This window comes from Hakea prostrata, chromosome 1 (assembly GCF_041222555.1).
Source record: "Hakea prostrata isolate BN-2017 chromosome 1, UWA_Hpros_2, whole genome shotgun sequence".
Lineage (NCBI taxonomy): Eukaryota > Viridiplantae > Streptophyta > Magnoliopsida > Proteales > Proteaceae > Hakea > Hakea prostrata.
In genome coordinates, this window is record NC_142600.1 from 7,767,803 (window position 1) to 7,786,508 (window position 18,706).

Genomic DNA, 18,706 nt, shown 5'->3' on the forward strand with positions numbered 1-18,706 from the left:
ATCAAGAGGACAAAACCTGCACACTAAGCTTTAATTACTTGGATGATCTCTTATCATGCTTCCCTACCACATTACGCATAATCGTCACTCTTACATGTAATCCCACCAGTTCTGAGAAAAAAACCCATCAAGGACTGAAACTAATACAAAGTAATTAAAAAAAAGAAGGTAAGACTGGCAAGACGAATACAGACAGCTACTACTCAGATCTTTCTTATAGGTTATATTAATTACAAGTCAAAACCCGCTATGGGCATCTACCTGTTCAACTAAATCTTCAACGAAAAACAGCAAAGAGAAAACAGAGGAGACTGGAAACACCTAAACTCAATAATAATCGAAAATCAAATTAGAAGAAACATGAACACAATGAGAATGCAACTAAGAACAGAGGAGCAGGGAGTGAATGAGAGTCATTCTATCAGAATACTTGATGTTCAGCCACATCCACAGTTGTGGTGCAAGACAGTAACCTGTTAAATATTTTGAACAGTGCAGCACAAGACATCTCCTTCACCTTCCTCATCACCACACACTTCTTCCCATTTCCTCCCTTCCTTTTCTTCTTCTTCTTTTTCCTCTGAACCACTTTCTCTTTCACTCCTCCAAAGCACTTGACAGTCTTCTCAGGCATAGTTTCCTTCCTTGAGAAAGTGTAGCTTCTCAGATACATCTGTCTACAAGATATACTATCCACCACTCTTGGGTGCTGACCACCCATTCCCCCATTAATGCTGTTGCTTCCATTAGAATTAGAACTCACAGATCTCACGAACTCTGCATCTGATTCTGGCCACTTGTAAAGATTCCTGTAAGTCGCCCTCACGGGGACGCGAGCGTCATTGACACAGCTCGATATGCAGACTGAGTTCATCGTTTGTTGGCCTATGGCGAGTGGGTCTGGAATAAACGGGTTTTATTCTAATGGGTTTCTCTTTCTGGCGTTATAAATTTTTTCTTGGAATGAGTCTTAGATTGCAAGAAAAGATTGTGAACTGTGATGATCGATAGCCGGTTAGAGAAAACGGAAAAGAAAGAGTAAAGCACTTTCTTTATTAGGTTCTTCTTTAGTGCGTCATTTATGTGGTTTAGGGTGGTTTTTATGAGTATGAGCGTGGAATGACTTCGCATCATTAGCATTAGCCATGACAGTTTTCTTCTCTCACTTTTGATCTTTGTGCAATTGTGCTGTTAGGTCAGATTACTCTGGCAAGAGAGACAGAGAGATTACTGTCCTTAAAAAGAAGAAATTTTTAGAAAAAAAAAAAAGGGTAGAATAATTTCTTAGAAAAAGGGCGTGCCAACACAGAGTTGCTCCAGTGAAGATCAATACCTTTTAGTGAAGAGGTTGCAAGTTCAACTTTTGCAGATGACCATGTAATATTCTCATCCCCAATATATAAAATCGACTATTATTTCTAAAAAGAAAAAAAAGAAAAGAAAAAAATGCACTTGGATTGAGAATGATGGTTTAACTTCATTTCCACTTCACTACTAACAAAGATTGAAGGGGTTTAAAGAAGATCTAGCAATAAAGATTAAGGGAATATATGGTAGGTTAGAACTGCATCGATCATTTCCTTGTGTAATACAAAGTTAACATTGAAGCAATCCTACTTTGGGATTAGATGATTATGAAGATCTGCAATATATTTCTGAGGAGTTAAGCTTCCACCAAAAAAGTTATGATCATGAGTATTTGATCAATTGCTGCCTTATATTCCCTGATGCTCGACTCATCACTTAATGTATGAATTGCAAAAAATAAAAACAAACTTCCAATGTTAAGACAAGTGAAGATTGTTTTTCTGAACACATGGCACCATTTGAGCCATGTATAGCAGAGCAACCCACGATCAGTGTCCATGATCATGTTCATCAAGATTCAATATTTCATGATCGTGAGAAACATCTTCAATTCGTTGTTGACACAATGACATTTCGCAAACAAAAATTCAAGTGTGAGAATGTCAATTAACTAAATACTGGTTAGGAATGAGTGATTGATTGATCACAGCTTACCCATCAGTATCAGAATCCTGCCAAACCAACAAGTTTCTTATATCAGCTGAACATCCAAATGAGTTATCTGCAATCTGATCCAAAACTGTAGCATCAGTTTCAGATTCAGGGTCGATTTTAGGGTTATTTGGGATTAATTCTGCCGATTGATCCATCCTCAATTCCAAATCCTTAGGATCAACCAAAAATATCCCTCCACTGTAGCAAAACTTTTCTGCTTTCATTGCATCCCTCCTTGATTCTGGAATTCTCGATGACTTTGGGTAATCTTTAAAAATTAACAGTTTAAGGTACTTTGATGGGCTTTCTACCTGTTTTATGACTGGAGGAGGAGAAGATGATCAGAGATGGTGATTTTCTACAAGTAAGGGGAAGGTTGGGGTGTGGGGGTCCATAGTCAAAGTGGTGTGGTGGTTTTTGGTGATGGTGAGTGATTTCGAACAGGCAATATGAACAGGCAATATGAAGGAAGGGAAAATTGACATTGGATGTTCTTCATCATCGATGCACTTATTATCTTCGTTTCTGATCTGTCAAACCCTCTCAGAGGCTTCAAGCCTTCAATGAAGCCACGAAGCATTCTTTCTCTTCTTTAGATTTATCAGCTTAGTATGAACGTATGTATCTTGTATACATTTGTTTTTGCTATCATATATTACTATTAAAATTCCATGTGCATATGCACGTATAGCCATCTATGAGGGTGTAGAAAATTTTCAAATAGGGGAGGCAAGTAATATATCTTATATATATCAACTGGTAATCTATTAGTTTTCGGATTGTGTAGAAAATTACCAATAGATCTCATGATACTTTGTTAATAATTCACGTAAAATTCAAAGTTCAAATATTTGGTAATACTTATCAAAATTAGATTTGACTAGCTCTCAACCAGATCATCTAAAGTCGTATTCCTCGGTAACCATTAGTTATAAGGTTGTTGGACATATCATCAAGACATATAATATTTCGAACTATAATGTAAAATAGCGAATGCAAATGAAATAAAATGAATACAAAGAATTATTTAAAATTGTGTTTATTAAAATGCGAATCACATGAGGTTTTTAAGAGTATTTTATTTAATTTTTTTTCAAGTGAATTAGAACTACTTTGTTCATTAGCGCATTATGCATGATTAAGAACAATAAATAAACATACAAAATTCACATAGATAACCGGGAATGTTTGCGTATGTCTTTTTGGTTATCTTTCTTTAAAGAATAAATTTGAGATATTGGAGGCAATTAAAATGCTACTAACATATAATAAAAAGTAAAATTTAGGTAATTTTTCTTCGTCTTCTAACGAGTCAATTCTAATTGAGTTAGACCGTAAACAGATAATCAAGTACCTTGAAGGTGAGATTCAACCCCCGATGGTAGTGAATCCTTTGATCTAAGATATTCATTATTTAATTGATAACTTCATACATTTATTTCTGCATTTATTCCTAGGAGTTCTAATGTAATTGTAGATTTCTTAGCCAAGAAGACCCTTTCGGTTTCGGGCCCGAAAGAATGGTCGTCTTCCACTGTGTGGTTAGTGGAATTATGTTCCCACCCCTTGCCTGTTTTGAATAAGATTGTTGTTTAACAAAAAAAACAAAAAAACTTCACCACAATATGAAATAAATTAGACTATTTATTTTCACGGATTAATGATTAATCCTTAAATCTCAATATTTATATAAAACAATTTACATATTTGGGGGCTTTTGACATATTCTTCTTCTTCTTCTTTTTTTTTTTTTTTAATTTATGTTTTCTTTTCCATTGTAATGTGAAAATAAGTAATCATTAGTAATCATCTATTTGATCTATGCATCCCGCATTGAATCTATTCTTTCACTGTGATTTTACTAAAAAAAATGTTGGAAACTATCATCTCTTAGATTGGACACTTCAAATTTTAATGGCAAAGTCTTGAATTGATTTTCTTTCATCCATTACAGGTTCAAAGAATTCCGTGATCAGATCCACCTTGATATAATATAGTCTATTCTTTGTTGGTGCATCTGGAATGCTAAAAAGGCAACTTTGTTCTGAGGATATCAAACATTTATTCAAAAAATTTTACATCGATGTGATTCTTTGGTTGCAAAAATTGTTTCTTCTAAAAGACTTTTGCACCCTAATCCTGAACCTGCTGTTCGAGATTCTCATATGGTGCATGCTAATCTAGATGTTTATGAAGCTTTTTATGATGGAGCATGGAGTGCTGATGTGATGGGTTTATTGCAGCCCAAGCGGTGAACTGTAGTGGTTTCTCAGCCCTTGCAATGGAGTTAGAAGGGATCCGAGGACACCCAAAAATGAGGATGCCATGCTATCATTAAACGGATACCAAATCACCATACTCGGATAACCGGTTCCAAGTACATCAAAACACCATAGCTACTTAAGGCTGCACCCTCATGGATTACGATCCACGAATCCTAGTAACGAGAGTTGTCTAAAGCAATGTTTGGCACAAAAGGAGGCCTATTCCGCCATTCTTTCTAAATGCTTTCTTTAGCCAATAATTTGGTGCATGAGTTTCTTTTATTTTCATTAATGTAAGTATACATAAAGTCCTCTTATTTAGAGTTTCCTAGAGAGTTTCATTCCACTTGCATGTTTTCCCCAAAAAACAGAAATAATTAATTATTATTTATTGTTCAAGAATAAGTAGATGTCGGGAAGGATTAGGGATTACCTTCTTCTTGCTTTCACTTTTAAGGATTTGTTTTTTAGATGTAACTTATTGAAAGAGCAACCATAAAGCTTAAGCTTCGATCTCTATATTCAATCTTTATGTTAAAACAAATAATATGAAATAGTAAATCAAAAAGTCTTTATGCTTGTTAGACACATTATTGTGGTCTCAAACACGATATAAAGACTTTTACCACTTTTTTCACATTAGTATGTAAAGCACATTAAATCTCCGTATAAAAACAGGGTAAAAGTTTTTATACTTGTGACACCTCCAAATAGAAAACATTGAACCAAAAGAGCTAATGATTAAGAATTTCTCATATATAATTGATTATTTCTTTTTTAGATTTAGGAGTTCGGACAAATGGCAACCTATAGTAATTTTTTACCAGAAAAGAAGGAAAGTGAGGAAAGTGATCGAGCAAAAATAGATAAATGGGAGTTTAGAAGTGTTGGGTATAGCCCATGCTTCATATTCTGTTATCAATAGTGTTTCATTTGTAACTGTTGTGACTTAAGAAATGTTTGAAGGCAAAACAGAAGCAAAGAGGTGCTTGAAGGAGTTATGAAAATAAAGTGAAAATGGAAGATAAATCAACAAAAACTAAGGAAAAACAAGTTGAAGTGTCGAAACCTACAAAATTTCGACCGTAACTTGATAACAGTACAAAACACCAGGAATTTCATTTCAATCTCAGATTTTGTAAGCATTTCTATAGAAATTTTGCATGTTTCAATCAAAATTTATTCATGGCTTAAGAGTTGAAGCTTTGCCTTCTAGAATTTAATTGAAGTTCTTCAAAATCGACATAAGGTGCTAGAGGACATCTCCATCCATTACTACAACTCTCCAAAGTGCTGTCCCCCAGTTCTATCTGTTTCAATGAGTCCCAGCAGAACTCGGCATGAGCTGATTCAGCACCTTGGATGACTTCCATAGGAGACCATCTCTTTTCCCTCCCACTCTTCCTTCATGGCTTTCCATATATAAACCACAGAACGAACGAACGGAGGCTTTTGATTTTCAATCATCCATTCAGCCATACTAAAATACTGTCTATATGTGATCCTTTGTAACTTTTTCACAAAATTCTTTTCTTTCATTTCTCATTCTTTCACCCAACTACTGGGTCTCACATATTTATTTTTTTCAAGTTTTGAATCCTTAGAAGCAATTCAGCTTGGATCAACTAAAAAATATCTGTTTATTTTTTTCAAGTTTTTTTTTCTTTATTATCAAAAAAAAAAAAAAAACTAAAAATATCTGTTCACCTTTCCCATTTACATGGCTCCCTAATTTTGAAATATAAAATTAGCTCTTCTTTTGAATTGCCAAAATATAAACCCTCTTATGGTAAACCAGCAATTCAAAACTGGCTACAAGATATGTTTCTGAATAGAAAAAGAAGCAGAATTAGAAGCAAGTGGTCACTCTACATTCTGGGAGCTTCTCAGGTCTCTAATATTCAGGTCTCAAAAATTAAAAATTAAAAATTAAAAAATTGGAAGCAAATGGTCATTATTTTACATCAAAATTTAATTCTTACATCCTTGCGGGTTCGAACATGCTAACCACAAACCAAAAACATTTCTGACGATAATTGGGAAAAAAAAAAGGGCTTGCCATAGTGTGTTAGCATGCTTTATTTTTCTGGATCAACCATTGCCAGGTGAGTCTTATAAAATATAAGTGTTAGTGGCAACACATTATTATGCACAATTTATAGGTAAGAATCATACTTGCTGCCAAGATCAACAAGGAATAACAAGAGAAGGCAAAAACTCACTTATAATACTGTACAACATCAAAAAATCAAACAGAGTTATCAAATAATTGAGAAAATACGCCTAGTTCCACAAAATATAAAGAAAAATGATATTTGACGGTATATGACTCATCTCTGCAAAAACCAACCAAGTTCAGTGATAATAATTGGTAAGCAACAAAATGCTTTACCATTGAGATCAACCAATGAAGCTTCATCTACATCAGAAGGTCCTCTTTTGTAACAACCTCCACCCTCCTGTACAAGATAACCTCTGATGCTTTTTCTTTATGGTGGCAAAAGTTAATCATTTGATACGATTAGCTTCATCAAATCTCTGTGCCTCCAAACTATCTTCCTTCAGCTTTCACTAGCTGCGAGAACACCTTACTCATTGAAACCCCTGAAATATCATCCACATGTGATGACTCAAAATCCCCAACAGAAACGTTACTCTCCTCAAGGCTGAAATTGTTCACCGCCGGGGAGAGGTCACCAATTTGATTAGTACTGTTCTCGTCGAATTCACTCTGAGCAGCTGCCTCCTGCAGTTGAAGTGCATATTCTAGATTCCATAGCACATCCCCCATTGTAGGACGGTCAACCCCATACTCGGCCAGACATTTTTCAGCTGTCTCTGCGTATTTCCTCAAAGAATCAGGCCTAATCTTACCAGCAAGATTAGGATCAATGATTTGCTCTAACTGTCCTCTCTTTTGCCAATGCATAGCCCATTCAGCCAAATTCACCCTCTCTCTTTGAAGGGAGGGATCAATAACAGGTCTTGCACATAGGACTTCGAACAAAACCACCCCAAATGAGTATACATCTGACTTATCAGTCAGCTGTTGTCTTCTGAAGTACTCTGGATCAAGATAACCAAAACTCCCTTTAACTGCAGTGCTGACATGGGTCTGATCAAGCTCAGGGCCTGTCTTGGATAGCCCAAAGTCAGCAACCTTTGCCATGAGATTCTCATCAAGCAAGATGTTGGCAGACTTAACATCACGATGGATAATCGCCTTTGCCGAGCCAGTGTGAAGGTAGTGAAGTCCTCTTGCTGATCCAATACATATCTCGAGCCTCTGTTTCCAAGTCAGGCTGGGAAGATTTGAGCCATACAAATGATTCTTGAGTGTTCCATTTTCCATGTACTCATATACCAGGATCATTTCTTTACGCTCATCACAGTACCCAATCAGTGAGACCAAATGACGGTGGCGGAACTGAGATAACATTTCAATTTCAGTCTGGAACTCTGTTAGGCCCTGTTGGGACAGGTGATTACCCCTCTTCACTGCCACCTTTGTTCCATCTTTCAGAACTCCCTTGTATACTTTCCCAAAACCACCAACCCCAATAACCCAGCTCTCATCAAAGTTGTTTGTGGCCTCCTGCAGTGACACAAAAGAAAAGCAAAAACCCTGTAATGAGGCGGCACTAGTTGTAGTTTCATTAGCAAATTTACTCATTGTGGAGTGTGTATTCCCTCCCCCATTGAAGGAGAAAGGAACCCATGATTTTGAAGGGTGATCATGTGCCAGTCGTCGGTTTCTGCACAATATTAAGAAGAGGACAGCAACCAAGACCATTGCAACGAACAACCCAAGAACCACACCCACAATCAAACCAACCTTCTTCTTTGATCCATTCTGTGAGGTAACGCCCCCTCCATCAACACTACCAGTGGAATCACTAATTTTCATGACCTCCAGCCCATTTAAAATAGCATTTGGGGTAGCACCAGGAACATTAGTAGAAGGCCCAACACTTACATAGAGCACCGGGCTATTACTCAGCCCCAGAACAACGTCCATGTAATATGGCACGGCCAAACCTCCAGTCCTTACACTGAGATCAAGATCCGAAGCAACAGCCCAACTATTGACATAGACATTGAAGTAGAGGTCATTGAGAGCCTTACTCACTATATCGCAGAAGTGAAATCGAATCAGATGCTGAAAACTAGCATCCACATTGAACTTCCATGTCACGTTGACATTGGGGTTGGAGGTGTTCATTAAGCTCGAGCTCATCTCTGTTGCGGTGCCATAAACATCATCAGGAGCGATGTCCCTGGTGGGCGCACCTGGAACATATTTGACAGTACCAGTTACAGACTGGGCAAGATTCTGGTTCAGTAGAAAGCTCTGATCAGGATCCCAATTTCTCCCAAGGGTGTCATTCATGGCTGTGACAACTGATCCACCCATGTTCACCCTCCAGACTGTCTCTAAGGTATCATTCAAAAGACCATAATATGGCCCTAAAGGATTAACATTTTGGGCAGAACCAGTTATCAGGGCATCAGGAACCGAAACAACTTCTAAGGCATTTAAGAACGCAAAGGATTGGTCAGCAGGGGTGAAGATGAGGACGAGTTGGTTTGAAGTCACGTTCAAGGAGTACTCCTTCATCACAGAACCATTTTGTGGATGGAAATTACTGAGGAGGACTAAATTTTGTGCAGTAACTGAGAAGGTTGCCCCACTCATGTTGTAATTTTGGTATTGAAACGGGTAGAAGTAAAGGCGTATCCAGTGCCGCCCAGGTTTGCCGATTGAAAACTTGTATGTAGTTTTTCCACTGAAGATCCTGGCTGTTTGATACAGAAGCGAACTGATGGAATTCGAAACATTGACCCTAATATCCTTTTGGGTATCAAGATATTGAGACTTATCAGCTGCGAAAACACGAGTCATCACAGTTGTGTTGGTGGGTGATCCACAATCTATCAGGTAATTGTCTACAGGTGTATACCCCATGGAGATGATGACAAAAGATAATACTAGCAGAACCCAGATAGGCAACTTAAGTAAAATAACAGCCATCAGAATTTATTTCAAATCAAAGGAAGTTGAAAACAAAAGAAAAATGGAAACTCGCTGCTCAGCTGGAACTATAACCTAGGTTTAGGAAGCACAGCAGCAAAATAAGGCTATTTAATCATGATAATTGCAGAAATCAAAAACCCATGACAGAGAACATGGAAAGGATGGCACCTTATACAAATTGCTAGAATTCGCCCGTTCAAGAGAAACCCGGAATCTCGATTACCATCACCACCTCAAATGGAAAGGCAGGCCCCAGTTTTCTAACTCTCAGAAAAGCGAAAACACCTCCACTGTCGACTTCATATTCCAGGTTGCAAATACCAAGATGGATTGGAATAAATTTGGAGCAGATGAATTGAACAGACTAGATTAGAGACAGATCGGAAGGAAGATCTAAATGGGCTATAAAAGGAAAGCAAAGTCAAAAGGATTTGCTGTGTGAAGACAACATTAACGAAGAATTTCTGCTAAGTGGAAAAGCTGACCTTACCCACTGTTTCCTGCTACGATGAGGGAGAAGAGACATTAAACTGACGATCAAAATGAGAAAGAGGAATGGAAATAGGAAATGTGAAAGAGAAAGGGAAGAAGAGACAAGAGTGATAGACTGGAGAATTTCAACGGTGGGAGATTTTTTTTGTGTGTAAGAAATTAATTCTGGTTGGTGCGACAGATGATCGAGAGTAACAGCTACTGATTTAACTGAGGTGAGATGAAAAAGAACAAAAATCAAATCTTATCAGGAAAGCCAGCTTATGCACACATTTGTAATTTCTACTCAAGAATTTAATCCATTTTAAGACTATCCTTCTTGGTAGTTCTAAAATAAGCAGGATGCGCACCATATTTCCTAACACCTTGGAATTGGTAGTAACTCTGGAGTCCAGAGTGTGGACCCAATTACCAACTACTCCACTTACAGTCGTTACGCCACTTAATTTTTCTGGTAAATCTAAGGTAGTCATAACTCTCGAGTGTGATTTTCTTACGTTTCGTTATCACACAATACAATTCGCACAAGACCAAGTAATAAACTGAAGATAAGACTAAGTAGCAAAATGAAATAAAAATTCTTATAAAAAAAATAAATGAAATAGAGATGAAATCTCAATAAAGATTTTACTTGGCTAGTGTGTCTGATGTGGCAATACTTAATGGTGTTCACCATTAGATGAGCATCATATGAATTTCATTAAATTCAACTGCTTAAAACACCATGTGCATATACAATCAACTTAAGTGAAAATAAAACTTTTTTTTTAAATGAATCGATTCATATTTTGAACAAAAAGATTTAACAAAATTAGCGTGGCTTGCATCCAAGAGTGGACACGATAGGCACTACCATGTTAGACACACTACCCAAACAAGATCGTCTCGGTAAAAAACCCCTTTATGTAATTGAAAAAAGTGTGAAAAATGCATTCCTCTCCCTTATTGAATCTTGTTAGGCTAGTGCCATTGCAATTGTGGTGCCCAATGTTCAATGGGTGCCACATGAATTTTATTAAACTCTAATTGATCAAAATATAGTTAAATTTTTTTCAAAACAAAATCGATTTTTTTAACTTAAGTTAATTACATGTAAACATGGTGTTTTGAGTAATTAGAGTTTAATTGAATCCACATGGCGTCCCCGGCATTACAGGTCCTAGCGAAATCCCTCCCTTAACGAGGATATGGTCCAAACTCAAGAGGGTCAAGATTATTACTTACCATGAATGCGACCTCCGTTCTCTCCATATTCCCTCTCCCGCAACCAAGGTTTAAAATATCGGTATCAAGTATTGTATCGGTAAGGTGATTTTAAGAGACGTATCATCTTGTATCGAGCATTATATCGCTTTGACTAATGTATTTTAGTGTAATTCAATGGAGAGACGTATCGAGATGTATCGTGAATACGTATCGGCTAGTATCGTGGGATTTTTTAAACCTTGCCCGCAACCCCATCTCTAATAAAGCGTCTGTGGGCCCACTCATGATACTGGCATCGGCTTGGTAAAAAAGAAAAAAAATTGCCATGATTTTTTCCCCCTCAAAAAATGAATGTGATGAATCGGTCAGGAGTGCGTAGTTCGCTCAACGGCGCAAGTAAAGCCTGTCTAGGGTTTTACCGAGAAAACGCGAAGTCCGGGGTTGTTCAGAGTTCAGACCGGTTATAGCTGAGTCTCAAATGATCTTTTTTTTTTTGTAACAAATGATCTTGAATTGGGAATCGCGAATCGGCATCGATTGATTCGTTGATTTTGTCGTGCGAGAATAAAAGGATGAAAAAAAATGCAATTAAAGAAAGCCGTTGGATGCCGAAGGCCCCACCAATGACTTTTAATATATTTTAATTAGTTATTTATTATAATTAAATTTGGGAGGTTGGAAAGAATGATGCATTGAAGTTGGACTCCATTTCTCGCTGGCCTCGTCGTGTTTACCATCGACGCGTATGGATATCCGGGTTTGGCAGTAGTGGTTACTGGTTAGCACGATATTAATTCATTTAATTAGTCTAAATTTTTATTTAAATAAACAATAAATAAATATATTACTTGAATAATTAAGTCGCCGTCTAATCCTTCTCCGACCAGTCAGTCACCATCTCATAAAATCTGTAATCTTGAAAAGCAGTCGTGTATCCAAGAAAATGCTTCAGACTTGTGCAGTAATGGCCAGGATAATAGTGTCGGCCGTCGGATCAAAATCTGGTCAAGACTTCGACCTAAAATCTCAATCTGACGGCCAGTATGAAAAACATGACCGTCCTGCACAGGACCGAAGCAAGGTCAGTGTATCTATGGATCATTTAGAAAGGGACGGATGATGACATGGCCCATCTCGAGAAACCCAGCCCATCTATGAAGTGTAATGGAACGGTATTGTTGTTTATCGGGGGTACCAAGGACATTTCATTAAAGATAACGATGTTTTTCTTTTTATTAGAAGAGATAGCGATGCTAGTATAGCCTACGCCAGCCGCTCCAGTAACTTTTTTTTCTTTCTTAAATTAAGCTATTATTGAAATTTTTGAAAAGTTATTTACAGAATGTCGGTGGGCACACAAACACAATTCAAATTCTTGGGGGGACAAGCTTATAAAATCCTCAAGTATACAGTAGGATGACAGAAAGAATTTTTCAGTGGTTCGCCCAGAAAATCTCTCTTAATGGAATATGCTTATTATCATGTGTAGACAATATGGTAAACTGTAATGACAATAATTGAACATGTGGATAATATATGTTTGATTCAATCAATTTTTTTCATCTACAGCTCTTATTGGTAAGCAAATTCACATTGACTATAAGTCTATGACCCTATTCTTATTAAAAAAATTCATACAACAATAATCATTAAAAAAATAAAATTTGAATATTATTTTAATTTCAATTGAAAATGGAGTGCAAGCCTCTCAGATCTCAATTGCGTAGCTTCATTGACTCTGAAAAACTCTTCTACCATGAGTTTTTGCATTATATGCAGATACAATTTTTTTTATTAAATTGACTTTTGTTCTTATTGCAAATAATCAATAATTATATATTTACTTAACATGATTAAGTATAGATATTTTTTTATAGGAAAAATAAGAAAAAAACTGCTGTTCTTTTAAAACATAAACTAGTTGAAGATCATTTTTTTGAAATGAAATTATTAATTAAGATCGCTTAAAAGGTTCAAGCAAGGGTTTTCAAGGCCATAAACTGGTAGATTATAGAGAAGAGAGAACAATGGTTGCCTAGGGTGGATGGGGTGTCTCATAATCAAGCTTGTGGTGTTGATGGCGTGACCCTTTTTATTTTTATTTTTGAGGGGGGAGACTTATTTTAAAATTTCAAGTAAAATACTAGCATGTAAAACTCATAACATTGCACAAGTAAATTATTGCATAAAAAAACTCAGATAACCCAAATAATACCAAGTTGTCAACCAGAACTAGCTATTCTAAAATGACCTTAATTGATTAAAGATGCAAAGACATAAATCCTCTGCTATGCACAACAATGCACATATATACCAAATGATTTGTTGAAATTAAAAACTTAATTTTAAAATTTAAAATCCTCAATAATCTTGTATTTACTTTGTTTTCTCCGTCAAGCATTTGGTATATATGTGCACTGCTGTGCACATATATATGAAAGTTACAGTACGATTAATTACTAGCCTACCCCCTAAATAAAATTAATCCTAATTTTGCAGTAAGCCGCGAGCACTAGTTTAAGAAATTAAATTACAAGGAAGTTCCCTTACAATGAATAATAATTTTTTTTTATGTGCAAGAAATAATAATAATTAGAGAAAGTCAACAGAACAGCTATGCTTTTCTTTTATTTTTTTCCCTGAAATTTTATATAGTAGCAACTAGGCAACTTGCATGATATAGATCGACCTTCCTTCGTCATTTGCAGATTTCTTCAATACCAGGAAATTTACAGGCCCTGAACTCAATATATACATAAATTACCAAAAAAAACTCAATATATACATAACAAGTCTTTAGGACGACCAGCTTAATCCTCACCGGCCAAGATGACCATGGCCATGACCCATCTTTTCGTCCTTCTCCTATCTCTACATGCAATAGCTGCTTCTGCACAAGGTGAGCATTTATTATATTTCTGGGTTCATGATCTTATCACCAAATTTTTTCTTCTTTTGGTTTATCGACTAGCTTCTTTCTTCTCATGTTTCTGCAACTTGCAGAGTTTGTAAGCATCGATTGTGGTAGCACCAGCAGTAGCACTAGTCTTTACACTGATGAGATATTTATTACCTGGATTGGTGATGACTCCTACATCACCACAGGTGAGAACAAAGTGGTTCAAACGCCTAATTCTGTCTCCGAGGTGATGAGCACTCTTAGAGTATTCCCAACACACAAGAAGAATTGTTACTCTATCCCCTTCACAAAGGATACAAAAGCTCTTGTTCGTGCAAGTTTTTACTATGGCAACTATGATCACAAGTCATCTCCTCCCACCTTTGATTTACAATTGGATGGAAACTATTGGGCAACTGTGGACACTTCTATCAGCACCGATATGATTTATGTTGAGGCGATAGTCGTTGAAAGGAGTGACAGCATGAGCGTTTGCCTAGCCCAGACACAGCCCAATCAGTTTCCTTTCATTTCAGCACTTGAAATCAGACCTATGGAATCTACCATGTATCGGGATGTAGACTCAAACTATGCCCTTCTGTTAACTAGAAGGGCTGCTTTTGGTGCAACTCAGAATATAAGGTATGCGCGCAACACATCTCATCAATGGTGCAAATTAATTAAACATAAACCCTTTGTAGTCCTTTTAATCTAATTCTAAGCTAGAGCATCCATTAATGGTTTTCACAGGTTCTCAGAGGACCTATACGATCGGATATGGGTTCCAGCGGGAACTGGTGTGAATGGATTAATTCCTGTTCAAACTACTGCCTTGGCAATCATCACTTCTGATTCAGCAGACTACCCTCCATCAGTTGTACTTGGAAATGCAATAACTACTGCAAATACATCAACCATTATACAATTAGGCACTAACCTTCCAGACACAGATGTTCCTGTGTACATCAACTTCTATTTTTCAGAAGTGGATGAGCTAGATTCAACCCAGAAGAGATCTTTCGACATCCTTTTAGATAATACAACCGTCACCACTACCCCTATAATTCCACCTTATGGATCTGTTTCAGAGAACAACCTCGCCAATGGAACCACTGCTTCATCCAAAAACATACTTTCTTTAGTTTCCACAACTGATTCTACGCTTCCCCCACTGATAAATGCCATGGAGGTTTTTATAATTGCTGGCCCACTCACAAATGGAACCGACAGTTCTGATGGTAAGAACTCCTCAACGTATATTTGCTTTTGTTTCCAATATCATCAACACATTTTAATCTTCAAAATTAGTCAAAATTGTTATGTTGTGACCAAATTCTTGTATTTGACTTCAAAGATAGACCTAACTTTCATATTTAGTAAGTGACCCAAATGGTTTTTTTGGGAGATCTTGATGAAACCAGACCACCACTGATAAATAGATTCGTTTACCCGATTAATTAGAATCTATATATGCATCCTACCTTCTCCTATGAGGTCATACTGAGAGATTTGAGATTTTTTCACCTTAGAGTTTTAAGTGAGAGTTTTTATAGTGCAATTTTGGAGATTGATTGAGAGATCTCTGTCCTTTATTCTTCTATATAGTAAAAAGTTCACTAAATTGGTGAATGTACCACATTAAATCTTTGTATTTTTTTCGACCTGTTACATGATTTATTGGTTTTCGTTCTAACATAAATTAAACATATATTTATTGCTTTCTTTGTTTTTATGCAGTGGAAAAATTGCAATTACTACAAACCCAATTCTCTGTGTTAGCTGCATCGACTGGTGATCCTTGCCTTCCATCACCATATACCTGGGACTGGGTTAATTGCAGTTCTGATGCCACTCCTCGAATTACAGCACTGTAATTTCCTTCATCTCTTTTTCCTTTGAATTCCATAACGATGAACTGCAAGATCAATGTTTTAAGTGTTTGAAATGAACTGCAGGTATCTCGGTGGCTACGGGCTCTCTGGAACACTTCCGGACTTTAGTTCCATGTCTGAACTTCAAAGCATGTGAGTGGAATTTATTTACCAGCAGTCCAGCACAACTAGATCCATAAAATAACATTTTGATGAGCTGACCCAAAAAGGGTTTGTTTTCAAGGTTGTTCACCTGATATTTTAATACATGTTGCTGATTCTTCTAATTCTTCTACAGAGATTTTCACAACAACAGCTTAAGGGGAAATATTCCTAGTTTCCTAGGTGATTTCCCCAACCTTCAATATCTGTAAGCATATTATTCTTCCACTCCTCCCCTAAAGTTATGAAACTTACATGATTTTACATTAAAAAAAAATTACATTATTTACTCTTTCTCTCTCTTTGTGCGAAGGAATCTGGCGAACAATGACTTCAGTGGAACCGTACCTACGTCACTGTCCCAAAATAAAAGGCTAAAATTGAAGTAAGTGATTTTTTTCTTCTTTTGTTTTTTGGGACAAGAGAAGTGATTCCAGACTCTAATGAATATTCAACCATCATATCATGTCATTATTGTTGCATAGGAGTTTGAATCCTCTAATTATCTTGGTAGAACTCTATAACATCCTCAACATTTTCCATCATACTCATTGAAATTACTTCAATGCTACCATTAACAAGCAGTATTGTATAGTTTATGGTATAGATTGAAATTTGTGGTCAAGACGAAATTTTGACCACTCATTTTACCTTATTTTGCACAAGTGATTTTTTGGGATAAGGTTTAAATGCAAAACGAGTGGTCGAGATTACGTCTTGACCACAGTTTCGATCTGAATCGTAGGCTGTTTAGTACTGCACATTAATTGTGCAACACCCAAGTAGCACTCCATTCCGCACATTAGGGGTGAGATCCACCTCGAAATACTCACAAAATAAATCAAATGTGAGACCTCCAATAGGACTTATGTGGACCCTACCCTTTGAAATGAAGAAAATTAGAAGAAACACATACTTCTCCCCTCATGGAAAAGTAATCTAGACTCCTATAAAGTGTGAGTGCTTTATCTAATTAATATTCATCTGTCTGAATATCTCCATGTTGCAGTGTTTCAGGCAACAAGAAATTGTGCGCCACAAATAGCCAAGCATGCAGCTCTGCAGGAACTCCAACAGATAATTCGACAGATTCATCTTCAAGCAGCAGCAAGAGTAGCAGCAAGTTACCAATAATACTAGGAGTCACAATCCCAGTTGTTGTTATTTTCATAGCAGTCGTCGCCTTCCTGGCTATAACATACCACAAGAGAAACGCTAATGCTTTGGCAAAAATGAATGCAAGTGCAGGTTAGCCACCTTATCTTTTATGATTCCATGCATGTTTTTACCCCTTCTCTTTTCCTATTATAGAGAAGAACTACTCTAGTTTCTAACATGTATTTTTTTTGTGTGTGTGTGTGCGCCTTAGGACAAACAAATAATGGAGTTTACAAGCCAAGTGGCCCACCACAAGAAGCACCAGTACCTCCACCATCTGTTGATGTAAGAGTAGAACTTGAAGAACATAATATGGAAGCAGAGCTGTCTGATTTAATGGACCAACATGCACTTCAAAATCAATATGACGAGAGAAGTCCAAATCCTCTATTAAACAACCCCTAGAGAGAATTAGGGAAACCCTAATATCTTGTCATTCCACTAGTGAAAAATGGTGGGTGGGTCTTTTTCATATGCTCATGTTTTGCTATGTATTTCTTTCCTAATATAATCTTAGATTATCAAAGCTCTATTGTGTCCATTTAAATTTGTTTGTCTAGTACATTTTTCCCCCCTGAATACTTGACCCATGAGATGTAAGTTGTAAATCTGAATCCTATTTTTTGAGGGGCTTTTATGAAATATGAATGAATGTCAATGAGTGTTCTAGGATTAAATTATTACACATGGTTAAACCTTATAATTCACTCGAAAATTCCCTCAAAAAAAAGGAACCAAATATATAAAATTGTGGTACTATTTGTTCTTGAAATCTAAGTCATCCCATCCATGATCCCAACTACCGAATTGATAAATAGTCGGACTGCCTAAAAAAGCTTATACAATGTGGGTCTGCGTCATGAAACTGATAGAACAAATGTACCACGAGGATTACTTTTTCTTTTTTGGTAAGATAATACAATATCAATTATCAATGGAAGTAATAACAAATATAACACAACATCGAACTTTTTTTTGATGTAATACACAACAACTCTGGAAATTATAATTTTAAGTAGACAGGAATCTAGATAATGTGATTGGAAAATGGTTAAAACATTGCAAAGGATGGTAGTAATTGGATATATAGTAGTAAGTCGATGGTGTTACTCCTAATGGCCGCCGATGAAAATGGAACCTTGAAAGATAGCATTCATGATTTTGGTTTTTTCTTTATGAAAATCTTAGACCATGTAATTTGCAAGTTTCTAGTATATACTTGTGATGAGGTTTCTATACAATAGTGACATTAGGTAGATTAAGCAAGCCATGGGTATTAAACAAAATTGTCCGGTTTACCAGGAAGGAAGGACACCATATATCTGACCTTGGTGAAGGATTCATATACACTGAATATAGCAATTTTTTATTTATTTATATTTTTTGGGTGAGATTATAGCAATTTTTTTTTATTAAACTCCAAAGTTGAATTCCACGGTCCACATCCTCGGATTTTAATAATATTATTCTGGGTATTGACTGCCAACTTGGCAAAAAAAATGCTGACATTGACTTTCGTTTTCTTTTAATTATATTATGGAGCATATGGATCTATTGGAATCTATATGTAGGACCGATTCTCGTTAATTCTATATTT

General features: G+C 36.5%; 3 protein-coding genes across 3 annotated transcripts; 1 reads left to right on the forward strand and 2 right to left on the reverse strand.

The window, feature by feature from the left end:
- Positions 1 to 64: 64 nt before the first annotated feature.
- On the reverse strand, positions 65 to 1,096 carry LOC149027125 (uncharacterized). The gene has a single exon (XM_089146412.1). It carries the CDS (start codon positions 872 to 874, stop codon positions 422 to 424), a length of 453 nt encoding a protein of 150 aa, XP_089002538.1. The 5' UTR covers positions 875 to 1,096; the 3' UTR covers positions 65 to 421.
- Positions 1,097 to 6,340: 5,244 nt separating this feature from the next.
- HERK1 (hercules receptor kinase 1) lies at positions 6,341 to 10,064 on the reverse strand. The gene has a single exon (XM_089159476.1). It carries the CDS (start codon positions 9,316 to 9,318, stop codon positions 6,838 to 6,840), a length of 2,481 nt encoding a protein of 826 aa, XP_089015602.1. The 5' UTR covers positions 9,319 to 10,064; the 3' UTR covers positions 6,341 to 6,837.
- Positions 10,065 to 13,800: 3,736 nt separating this feature from the next.
- On the forward strand, positions 13,801 to 17,758 carry LOC149027127 (uncharacterized protein At1g24485-like). The gene is made up of 9 exons (XM_089146424.1): positions 13,801 to 13,918; positions 14,023 to 14,560; positions 14,669 to 15,156; positions 15,656 to 15,788; positions 15,874 to 15,942; positions 16,088 to 16,159; positions 16,265 to 16,336; positions 16,961 to 17,199; positions 17,321 to 17,758. The coding sequence occupies exons 1-9, from the start codon at positions 13,849 to 13,851 to the stop codon at positions 17,512 to 17,514; spliced, it is 1,875 nt and encodes a 624-aa protein (XP_089002550.1). The 5' UTR covers positions 13,801 to 13,848; the 3' UTR covers positions 17,515 to 17,758.
- Positions 17,759 to 18,706: the final 948 nt, after the last annotated feature.

Excerpts from the sequence above, each read along its gene's own strand:
- LOC149027127 (XM_089146424.1), top strand. The coding sequence starts at position 13,849 with ATGACCATGGCCATGACCCATCTTTTCGTCCTTCTCCTATCTCTACAT. Across the intron at positions 16,160-16,264 it reads TTCCCCAACCTTCAATATCT|GAATCTGGCGAACAATGACT; the intron begins GTAAGCATATTA and ends CTTTGTGCGAAG. Across the intron at positions 16,337-16,960 it reads AATAAAAGGCTAAAATTGAA|TGTTTCAGGCAACAAGAAAT; the intron begins GTAAGTGATTTT and ends TCCATGTTGCAG.
- HERK1 (XM_089159476.1), bottom strand. The coding sequence starts at position 9,318 with ATGGCTGTTATTTTACTTAAGTTGCCTATCTGGGTTCTGCTAGTATTA.
- LOC149027125 (XM_089146412.1), bottom strand. The coding sequence starts at position 874 with ATGAACTCAGTCTGCATATCGAGCTGTGTCAATGACGCTCGCGTCCCC.